Consider the following 11693-nt stretch of genomic DNA (forward strand, 5'->3'; position numbering starts at 1 on the left):
GATAAATTAATTTGGAGATGTTGATTACAAATGTAAATGTAAGTAGTGATTACTTCTCAGTGGTATTTTGAGTTACTTTTAATTTCTTCTTTGTATTTCAATGTATTGTCTGACTTTATCAATGAACACATATCATTTTCACAAAATGTAAAGTTATCTTAACACCGACTCATTAGTTGTTTGCAGAAAAAGTTGACCAATGGATCAGAAAAGAATTTAGAAACAGACCCAAGCAATTTATTTAATGTGATCAAAGCAGCATTTCAAGTAAGCAGGAGATAGAAAGATTACCAAATAAATGGTACTAGAAGAATTAGCTAGCTAATAAAAATAAGTATTTTAAAAATCTGGATCCCTACCTCATGACTCACTCTAAAATACTAATTCCTGATGCTACAAAGTTTAAAACATAAGAGCATACTTTTTGTAAAATCTCCATAATTTAAAAAGAAATAGTGAGTCTCAGAACAATATTTACGGTATAACACCATTGATGTAAATCATTGTTTCTATAACATATGCTTTGATTAAAATTATTCAACGAAAGGATATGCACTTAGTAAGTTTCATTCACCATTATACCACAATTCTCTACCACATTTGCCCAGCATACGACAGGCACAAAAATATATTAGCTGAATGACAAAAAAAATGAACCTTTATGCACTGTTGGAACTGTAAATTGTGATAATCATTCTGCAGAGAGTTTGGCAATATGTATACAATAATAATTCCATAATATGAAATGATCATTCCCAGGCCATTCATTTCTAGGAATTTATCTTATGACCAATTTTCAGAAGTGCATAGAAATACATGCTTTAGGTATCCAGGGACACTTTTATTATAGCAGGAAAATAGTATGTATATAAGGGGAGAGATGGTATAGAAATAGCCACCCTATAAGAGGAATCTGTTCAAATAAATTAAGGCAATTATTTCCATGGAATATGCACTTATTTAAAAATAAGATGTTGATCATTTGCCATGAAAATATAGCCATTAGTAACTGATAAATTAAATGAAAAGACTACAAAACATAATATGGTATCACGTAGATAAAGCAGTATACATAAATAGGCAGGTATGTATATGCACAAGGAAATTTCTAGAAGGAAGTGCATCAAAATGCTAGTAATTCTTATCATTTGGTGGTTAAGATTGTGTGTTTTTACTACTGTTGGAATTTTCTGTATTGAGGTTTTATCTTTGCAATGTTCACAGACTTTGACAATTAGAGATATACAATAAAAGTAAATGCATTTATGAGACAGAAAAGCGTTTCATAACTTTTAAAAAACGTGACTACATGACAAAGCACAAATTCTATAAAGATTAATCTAACTTTAATACAGTTCCTCATTTGAAATGAATAATTTATCATATTTCATATTTTAATTTACAACTTGTATTCTATGACCAGGTTTAGATAGTTAATGTGGTTAAGTAGGCTATTGTCTACATTAGTATGCCAAATTACCTCTGTGGATTTTCCTGTTTCCATAGAATAATCAAGATTATTATCTAAAATAAATCTCTAAATGACTGCATCCTGTAAACTTTTATTCAGATGGAGATGAGTAATTTTTGTCATTCTTTAAAATGTGCTAAATATGATCCTTACCTTTCAATGAAAAGTAAATACTCGTCTTTTTTATTGTACCAAGGTAGTTGTTCTGTAGCAGAAAAAAAAAATCCTGTAAATAAAAATAACAAATACCCGTTTTTAAACTTCATTTTGCAAAAGTTTATTCACATATTACTGGACTTGTAAATCATACTATAGTATGGCTAGAATTTTACAACATTAGAAGGAAATTGGTGGCAGATGACATCGCATACACTGACAGAAGATGCACATTCATTAGCACAAATTCCCCCTCCCATCCCACTGTTCTTGGAATTGAAACCTGCTGCACAAAAGTATAACGCAAATCATTTGCTTTTTAACAATACTACCTAACATTTAATACACTCTTTGTTTTATCTACAAGGTTGTTGCAAGCATTGAGAAGGGCTACGTGGCAAGTTAGCAGCAAGGTTGGGGTATATAATATGCCAGCCTAAAAAGAGAAATATAATAAAAATGGTGTAACTGACTCACGGCAACATGGGTTCGCAAACCTTGTAGATGGATATAAACCAGGCTTGCCAAACATCACAGACAGCACTTATTAAATCAGCTTCGTGGAATGCAATACGCCTGCTGTCTAGTCCCTCCCCCCTCTGCCAATAACCGACTCTCCCCTTTTTTATCCAGTGTAAAAATACTGCTCATAGAATATTTAGAGAAAATCGTTTTGTTTTTAAATCGTCCACAGTCACACTACCCAATGACGCCATTTGGACCATTTTCATTCAATTTTTTTTTTTTTTTCTTTTACAGATTTTTGTCAAGAGACCCGTGACAAACTAAACGGGAATTCAGGATGGGCGGATGGGAGAAGGAAGACACGCCTCTTCTGCCCTTGTTAGGAACTATGGCTGGTATTTTTACCTCATGTCTACGCTTTTTTTTCCTCTTTTAATTATAAAACTATAAATATAGACTTTTTGGGGGGCTCGGGGACACCTTCCAGGGGGTCGCACCTCAGCCGGCGAGCAGCGTCTGGGAAGGTGGGCGGAGCCAGGAGTAGTGGCGTTTGGCCGTTCGTTGGGCGTACGGTTTGTCAATTAAGGTGGACCAGCAAATGAGGAGCGAACTAAAGGCACACTGGGAACGAAATTAACGGGAGGTCTGACTGCGAGGGGAGGGGGCTCGCGATCTAAAACGAGAAGAGATCTCGGGGTCTCATACTGCGCCATTCGGCTGCGGTACATCTCGGAACTGTGTAGCTGCAGCCGGGAGAGGCCTTGCCGCCACCGCTGTCGCCCAGGCCTCCACTGCCGCTGCCACCTCAGCGCCGGCCTCTGCATCCCCAGCTCCAGCTCCGCTCTGCGCCGCTGCTGCCATCGCCGCTGCCACCTCCGCAGCCCGGGCCTCCGCCGCCGCCACTCAAGCATCCGTGAGTCATTTTCTGCCCATCTCTGGTCGCGCGGTCTCCGCGGTAGAGTTTTTCAGGCTTGCAAGATGGCAGAAGCAGATTTTAAAATGGTCTCGGAACCCGTCGCCCATGGGGTTGCCGAAGAGGAGATGGCTAGCTCGACTAGTGATTCTGGGGAAGAATCTGACAGCAGTAGCTCTAGCAGCAGCACTAGTGGCAGCAGCAGCGGCAGCAGCAGTAGTGGCAGCAGCAGCAGCAGCAGCGGCAGCAGCAGCAGCAGCGGCAGCACTAGCAGCCGCAGCCGCTTATATAGAAAGAAGAGGGTACCTGAGCCTTCCAGCAGGGCGCGGCGAGCCCCGCTGGGAACAAATTTCGTGGATAGGCTGCCTCAAGCAGTTAGAAATCGTGTGCAAGCGCTTAGAAACATTCAAGAAGAATGTGACAAGGTAGACACCCTGTTCTTAAAAGCAATTCATGATCTTGAAAGAAAATATGCTGAACTCAACAAGCCTCTATATGATAGGCGGTTTCAAATCATCAATGCAGAATACGAGCCTACAGAAGAAGAATGTGAATGGAATTCAGAGGATGAGGAGTTCAGCAGTGATGAGGAGGTGCAGGATAACACCCCTAGTGAAATGCCTCCCTTAGAGGGTGAGGAAGAAGAAACCCCTAAAGAAAACCCAGAGGTGAAAGCTGAAGAGAAGGAAGTTCCTAAAGAAATTCCTGAGGTAAAAGATGAAGAAAAGGAAGTTCCTAAAGAAATCCCTGAGATAAAGGCTGAAGAAAAAGCAGATTCTAAAGCAGACTGTATGGAGGCAACCCCTGAAGTAAAAGAAGATCCTAAAGAAGCCCCCCAGGTAAAGGCAGATGATAAAGAACAGCCTAAAGCAACAGAGGCTAAGGCAAGGGCTGCAGTAAGAGAGGCTCATAAAAGAGTTCCTGAGGAAAGGCTTCAGGACAGTGTAGATCTTAAAAGAGCTAGGAGGGGAAAGCCTAAAAGAGAAGACCCTAAAGGCATTCCTGACTATTGGCTGATTGTTTTAAAGAATGTTGACAAGCTCGGGCCTATGATTCAGAAGTATGATGAGCCCATTCTGAAGTTCTTGTCGGATGTTAGCCTGAAGTTCTCAAAACCTGGCCAGCCTGTAAGTTACACCTTTGAATTTCATTTTCTACCCAATCCATACTTCAGAAATGAGGTGCTGGTGAAGACATATATAATAAAGTCCAAACCAGATCACAATGATCCCTTCTTTTCTTGGGGATGGGAAATTGAAGATTGCAAAGGCTGCAAGATAGACTGGAGAAGAGGAAAAGATGTTACTGTGACAACTACCCAGAGTCGCACAACTGCGACTGGAGAAATTGAAATCCAGCCAAGAGTGGTTCCTAATGCATCATTCTTCAATTTCTTTAGTCCTCCTGAGATTCCTATGATTGGGAAGCTGGAACCACGAGAAGATGCTATCCTGGATGAGGACTTTGAAATTGGGCAGATTTTACATGATAATGTCATCCTGAAATCAATCTATTACTATACTGGAGAAGTCAATGGTACCTACTATCCATTTGGCAAACATTATGGAAACAGGAAATACAGAAAATAAGTCAATCTGAAAGATTTTTCAAGAATCTTAAAATCTCAAGAAGTGAAGCAGATTCATACAGCCTTGAAAAAAGTAAAACCCTGACCTGTAACCTGAACACTCTTATTCCTTATAGTCATGTTTTTGTGGTTTCTTGGTAGTCTATATTTTAAAAATTGTCCTAAAAAGTGTCTAAGTGCCAGTTTATTCTATCTACACTGTTGTAGTATAATATTCTTCAAAATATGTAAGCTGTGGTCAATTATCTAAAGCATGTTAGTTTGGTGCTACAGTGTTGATTTTTGTGATGTCCTTTGGTCATGTTTCTGTTAGACTAGCTGTGAAACTGTCACAATTGTTAACTGAAACAAATATTTGCTTGAAAAAAAAAAAGTTCATGAAGTACCAATGCAAGTGCTTTATTTTTTTCTTTTTTCCAGCCCAGAAGACTAAGCGTTTAAATCTGCTTGCACTAGCTGTGCCTTCATTAGTTTGCTATAGAAATCCAGTATTTATAGTAACTAAAACAGTGTATTTTGAAGTTTGACTGCTTGAAAAAGATTAGCATACATTTAAGAATGTCAAGACCACATTTGATTCAACTGAGACCTTGTGTATGTGACATATAGTGGCCTATAAATTTAATGATAATGATGTTACTGTTTACCACCGAGGTGTTAATATGACATAGTATTTTTTAAAAAGTTTCTTCATCTTCTATTGTGTAATTGTAAACTGAAGATACCATGTTTTCTTTGTATTATGTTCTACCTTCCCTTTCACTGAAAATGATCACTTCATTTGATACTGTTTTTCATGTTCTTTTATTGCAACTTAAAATAAATAAATATTAAAGTGTGTTATACTATGAAAATCTAGCCTTTTCTCCTGACTATAAAAGAGGGATGCTTATCATAGAAAAAAGTAGAGGATCACAAGGAAGGGGACAATTTAATAAAAAGATAACTATTATTAACATTCTGATGTATTTCCCACATCTTAGCTTTTCTGTTGGAGGACACTCATTCAAGATTTTGGAGAGCAATGGGACAAGGAGAAGGAACAGGGCATGGAGGGAAAGGAAGGGAAAGGTAGAAGAGGGTGGGGCTGGGTAAGGGAGGAGGGAGAAAGGAGGGGTGGAGGAGAAAGAAGAGAGAGGTGAAAAAGGGAAAGGGAGGAAGGTGGGTAAGGGAGGAGGGGAAAAGGAGGGATGGAGAAGAAAGGTGAAAAAGGGAAAGGGAGGAAGGTGGGTAGCAGAAGGAATGGAGGGGGCAAAGGGAACTGGAGAGAAGAGGGGAAGGAGAGCAGGAGTACCTCACTCACAACGCCACTTATATGTAAGACAAGCTATGGAAGGTCACACTACCTTGACTCATTTTTTCTTACAGGTGACACCAGGCTTTCATCTCTTCACCATGCAGCTGGTCACAGAGAGATCCTAAGATTTTGCTTTGAGATAAGTGTGAGGAGGTTCCCTCACACTTAAACTCAGTTTACCAGGGAGTTTGCACTGGACATAAAGGGAAAAGCACAACATATAATAAAGTGGTGTCTTATTTCACATTTGTCATTTCTGGGTCCACATATGTTTTCCTTGAAAACCTCATAGGAAACTGTAGCCAAAGTAAGACAGGATTTTAGAATTTCTGGCTCTCTAGGCATAAAATGATCTATAATAGTCTTCCATACCCCACCATATATAGTTTAGCATCTTTTATTCTGCTTAACAATAGTCACTCCCCAATTTCCATAATGTAAAAATATTAAAACCGATGTCATATTTAACCAACCACATGTGTTCAGATAGTTAGGTTTACTTTATGATTTTCCACAACATGAGGAAGCAAATTATTGTTTCTAGCAATACCACAGCGTTTTTTGTTTTGTTTTGTTTTTGTTTGTTTGTTTGTTTTGAGACAGAGTTTCACTCTTATTGCCCAGGGTGGAGTGCAACCTCCGCCTCCTGGGTTCAAGTGATTCTCCTGCCTCAGCCTCCCAAGTAACTGGGATTACAGGCATGTGCCACCACACCCAGCTAATTTTGTACTTTTAGTAGAGATGGAGTACCTCCGCGTTGGTCAGGCTGGTCTTGAACTCCCGACTTCAGGTGATCTGCCCACTTCAGCCTCCCAAAGTACTGGGATTACAGGCATGAGCCACTGCGTCTAGCCCACTGCATTTTTTTTTTTTTTTTACAGTGCCTATTTTATTTTTGAGATTTTTGCATCCATGAAGAATGGATATGGCAGATTCACTTATATGCCAAAACTAAAATGAAGAATGTAACAAATATAGTGTACCTGGCTCCTGATGCATAGGTACCCAAATTGGATAAAAACTGTACTTGCCAGACATCACAAAGAGCAGAGCCCTTAAAACTTCTGCATAGGATGCAATATACTTTTTGCATCTTAGAACTCTTAGCAAAGTATTTAACACCTTCCCTTTCTGTGTTCTCCATATTAAAGGAACACATGTTACTATAGAATATTTGCAAAATAGAAGCAGAAATGCAGAAGATAAAAATCACTCAGAAGCACACTATACTAAGATATGCTCTTTTGTGGATTAGTGTATTTTTTCCCAGTTTATCTCTTGATAAGGTTTTATTACTGCTCTTTTTAACTTTAAATTTAGATCTAGGGACGGGGCAGGATTTCAGAGAGCCAAAGATTTATGCATCAGTAAAATGGGACACCGGAAATGCAATCAGCTAGTAGTAGATGCTTCAGCCACCTCTGCATGTTAAGGAAGATGGGTAGAGCCAGAAAACTCGTGGCCTGGCACACGTATTGGGCTGCATGTTTGCCCATCACACTGGCTCAGACAATGAATGATGTTAGAAGGAGCAGCCCGCTGGGAACTAAGCTAAGGGGAAGAGAAGATAGTGAGAAGTGTTCAATGAGTCATCTTCTGCACCTTCCTTATGGTTTGTTGTTTCTTGTTGCTGTAACTCAAAGCCGAGGCCAGCTGCCCCCAGCCCAAGGAAAAGGTCACCTCCTCCTCCAGACTGCTCCTCCACCCCCTCTTTATCTTCCTTTGCAGTCCAGACCACCTCCTTGTTAATGAGCTCATTTCCCTCCTGAGTTGGGCTCTGAGCATCCACCTAGTCATTCTAAATGTTGGGTCTTTTTTGTTTAATGTGGCAGACTCAGATAACAAGAGACATCTCTAAGCAGCAGCAGCAGAGACTACTGAAAAGGTAATAGAAGGAACCTGAGCTGTGAGCGAAGAAAGTGACAACACGGTCAAAGGATGCAAACGTCACGTTCTGCAGCCTGGAGTGCTCCAAGCCTGGAGGTGCCACACTATCTGGCAATGCCAGTTCATCTGCCGTTAAAAAGCTTTAGGGTGATGTAATAAGATAGAAGCTGATTTTTTTTTTTATCAGGAATTGCAGGCTCTGGGAAAAGGTATATATCTTCACTTTATGAGGTGTTTGAGCCCACCAACACGTGTATGAAGATGTGGGATTACGCCTATAGATTACAAAGTGAATGTCCTGAAAGTGATAAGGTTTTGAATAAGGAGAATCTGGATTCTAAGGTAACTGGTAAAGCTCAGAAACAAAAGGAGGGGCAAAGATGGGAAAGGAGAAAAATGATTTAGGAAGAAACTCCTTAAAGAACTGAGCAAGTGCTGACTTTTTGAAGTTATAATTTATATTTTATTTTAACAAAATATTTCAAAATTAAGGTGTTGAAGAAGATAGGAGCTGATGTTAAAATGAGATTTCCTGATCCCTTCCTCTTTGAATATTCAGAAAATGAGGTCTGTAAAGAATGTCACATAGATCACAGGAAAATAAAAAACATCCCTCTAAAAGTAAGGTAATCACATATTAAATCGGACACTCCAACCCAAACTGAAGAAGTTCCCAAAGACTCTTTATTTCCTTCAGTGCTTTATTTCCTTTAGTTCTCTCGAAACACAGTGCCTGAAGGTGGAACCCATGAAGAAAATAAGTCAGGTTCATTTGTAACTTTGTCATTGCTGGAATTTAAGTTACATTCTTTTCTAATTCAGCAAAGAGATTTACACTAAACAGAAGAGTCTGTTGGAACCTAGGATGACAGCAAACTGAAAGGCTGACAGATCTTGATCCAACTATTTATAAGACGGAAAAACTGAGTTTTCGATATCTGGAAAATACTTTGAACATCTGAACTCAGAAAACAACATGATTTGAAGAAGCAGAGTATATAACCTGCAGTATAATATTTCACTACAATTATGCATTACTTAAAATTTTACATTTTGTGTTTTTTGTAGATTATATTTTCAAAATGTCAAAAGTGAAATGTTTTAGTATTAAAAGACATAGTATTTAGAAGTATACCTTTCTTTGAGATGAAGAACACAGCAAATTCTCTAGGAAATCTTTATTTATTGCTATGTAGTTTAGTCCTCATGATGTATTTTTATCATATAGCTATTAGAGAGCAACAGTAAAAATTATCCGAAATTTTCAGTAAAGCTAATATTTACTTGAGGAAAAATACACTTGAAGAATGAATCCAAGTGTATGTTTGCCTCCAGCTCAGAAGTAGGAAGGGTTTAAGTCATCTTGTACCAGGTGTACATGCATTATTTTGCTATACAAATAGACTTATTTATTATGCAGTGGTACATTACAAAATACCTCTTAAATAAAGCAACATAGAGCTAAGAATTTTCAGAAACCCATTGACATAAATTCTCCTAGATTATTTATAGTTTTGAATTTTGCATGACACAAATTTATAAAGAAAAAATAATAATACTTAGACTATTGCTTCCCATAGTAGTGTCATTAAAAGTTACTGTTTGCAAGTGATTTTTCATTCATCTTTTACTCTTCAATTATATTTGTCATTTTTAAATTATTATGCTTAATCACCTTAGTTTGAAGATGATTAACCATATTTTCTTTGCATTGTGCTTCACTAAAAGCTATCATATTGTTTTATTACATCTTCTGATTATAAAATGTGTTCACTATAGAAAATTTGGAAGATATTTTGAAAAGTACAAAATAATTTAAAACTTTACTTGAAATTTGACATTTTATATGAAAACATATCTATGTATATGTCTTTAAACATGATAACTACTATTTTATACTTTTCGTATTTCATTTCTTATATTTTGAAGTACTATCTACATCAGTGCATGTAAATCTTCACTCTTTTTAGTTGTATTTGATTTGTAATTGATGTGTAATAATTGTACATTTTTTATATTTATATTCTTTCTGTAATTACACTTTAAGTTCTGGGATACATGTGCAGAATGTGCAGGTTTGTTACGTAAGTATACACGTGCCATGGTGGTTTTTTGCACCCATTAACCCATCGTCTACATTAGGAATTTCTCCTAATGCTGTCTCTCCCCTAGTCCTCCACCTCTTGACATGTCCTGGTGTGTAATGTTCCCCTCCCTGTGTCCGTGTGTTCTCATCGTTCAACTCCTGCTTATGAGTGAGAACATGTGCTGTTTGGTTTTCTGTTCCTGTGTTAGTTTGCTGAGAATGATGGTTTCAAGCTTCATCAGTGTCCCTGCAAAGGATGTGAACTCATCCTTTTTATGGCTGCATGGTATTCCATGGTGTTTATGTGCCACACTGCTTTATCCACTCTGATGGGCATTTGGGTTGGTTCCAAGTATTTGCTATTGTGAACGGTGCTGCAATAAACATACGTGTGCATGTGTCTTTATGGTAGAATGATTTATAATCCTTTGGGTATATACCCAGTAATGGGATTGCTGGTTCAGATCCTTGAGGAATCACCACACTGTCTTCCACAATGGTTGAACTAATTTACACTCCCACCAACAGCCTAAAGTTGTTCCTATTTCTCCACATCCTTTCCAGCATCTGTTTTTTCCTGACATTTTAATGACCGCCATTCTAACTGGCATGAGATGGTATCTCTGGTTTTGATTTGCATTTCTCTACTGACCAATGATGATGCCCTTTTATTTTCATGTTTGTTGGCCACATAAATGTCTTCTTTTGACTAGTGTCTGTTCATATACTTTGCCCACTTTTTGATGTTTTTTTTTTTTTTTTTCCTTGTAAATTTGTTTAAGTTCTTTGTAGATTCTGGATATTAGCCCTTTGTCAGATGGATAGATTGCAAAAATTTTATCCCATTCTGTAGGTTACTGGTTCCTGCTGATGACATTTTCTTTTGCTGTACAGAAACTCTTTAGCTTGATTAGATCCCGTCTGTCTATTTTGGCTTTTGTTGCCATCACTTTTGGTGTTTTAGTCATAAAGTCTTTGCCCATGCCTAGGTCCTGAATGATATTGCTTAGATTTTCTTATAAGGTTTTTAAGGTTTTAGGTCTTATGCTTAAGTCTTTAATCCATCTTGAATTAATTTTTGTATAAGGCATAAGGAACAGGTCCAGTTACAGTTTTCTGCATATGGCTAGCCAGTTTTCCCAACACCATTTATTAAATAGGGAATCATTTCCCCGTTGTTTGTTTTTTGTCAAGCTTGTCAAAGATCACATTGTTGTAGATGTGTGGTGTTATTTCTGAAGCCTCTATTCTGTTCCATTGGTCTATATATCTGTGTTGGTACTAGTACCATGCTGTTTTGGTTACTGTAGCCTTGTAGAATAGTTTGAAGTCAGGTAAAGTGATGCCTCCAGCTTTGTTCTTTTTGCTTAGGATTGTCTTGGCTATACAGGCTCTTTTTTGGTTCAATATGAAATTTAAAGTAGATTTTTCTATCTGTAAAGAAAGTCAATGGTATCTTGATGGGAATAGCATTGAATCTATAAATTATTTGGGAAGCATGGCCATTTTCATGATATTGATTCTTCCTATCCATTAGCATTGAATGCTTTTCTATTTGTTTGTGTCCTCTCTTATTTCCTTGAGCAGTGGTTTGTAGTTCTCCTTGAAGAGGTCCTTCACATCCCTTGTAAGTTGGATTCCTAGGTATTTTATTCTTTTTGTAGCAATTGTAAATGGGAGTTCACTCATGATTTAGCCCTCTATTTGTCTATTATTGGTGTATAGGAATGCTTGTGATGTTTGCACATTGATTTTGTATCCTGAGACTTTGCTGAAGTTGCTTATCAGCTTAAGGAGACTTAGACTCAGACAATGTGGTTTTCTAAATAT

At 37.8% G+C, this 11693-nt stretch overlaps 2 protein-coding genes across 3 annotated transcripts in view; one reads left to right on the forward strand and one right to left on the reverse strand.

Moving 5' to 3' along the window:
- Positions 1-2543, reverse strand: part of FAM133A (family with sequence similarity 133 member A) — a 38354-nt gene extending 35811 nt beyond the window's left edge. Inside the window, exons 1-2 of one of the 2 annotated variants that reach the window (XM_009197906.4) lie at positions 2125-2543; positions 1625-1697 (exon numbers count right to left, since the gene is read on the reverse strand). The gene's annotated coding sequence lies outside the window, so the exon portion shown is untranslated. Of the gene's footprint in view, positions 1-1624; positions 1698-2104 lie in introns of both variants that reach the window. The other variant, XM_003917958.5, reaches the window with a different exon arrangement.
- Positions 2544-2692: 149 nt separating this feature from the next.
- Positions 2693-5447, forward strand: NAP1L3 (nucleosome assembly protein 1 like 3). The gene has a single exon (XM_003917957.5). The coding sequence runs from the start codon at positions 3071-3073 to the stop codon at positions 4592-4594; it is 1524 nt and encodes a 507-aa protein (XP_003918006.1). The 5' UTR covers positions 2693-3070; the 3' UTR covers positions 4595-5447.
- The last annotated feature ends 6246 nt before the right edge of the window (positions 5448-11693 follow it).

Source organism: Papio anubis, chromosome X (assembly GCF_008728515.1).
Source record: "Papio anubis isolate 15944 chromosome X, Panubis1.0, whole genome shotgun sequence".
Taxonomy (NCBI): Eukaryota; Metazoa; Chordata; class Mammalia; order Primates; family Cercopithecidae; genus Papio; species Papio anubis.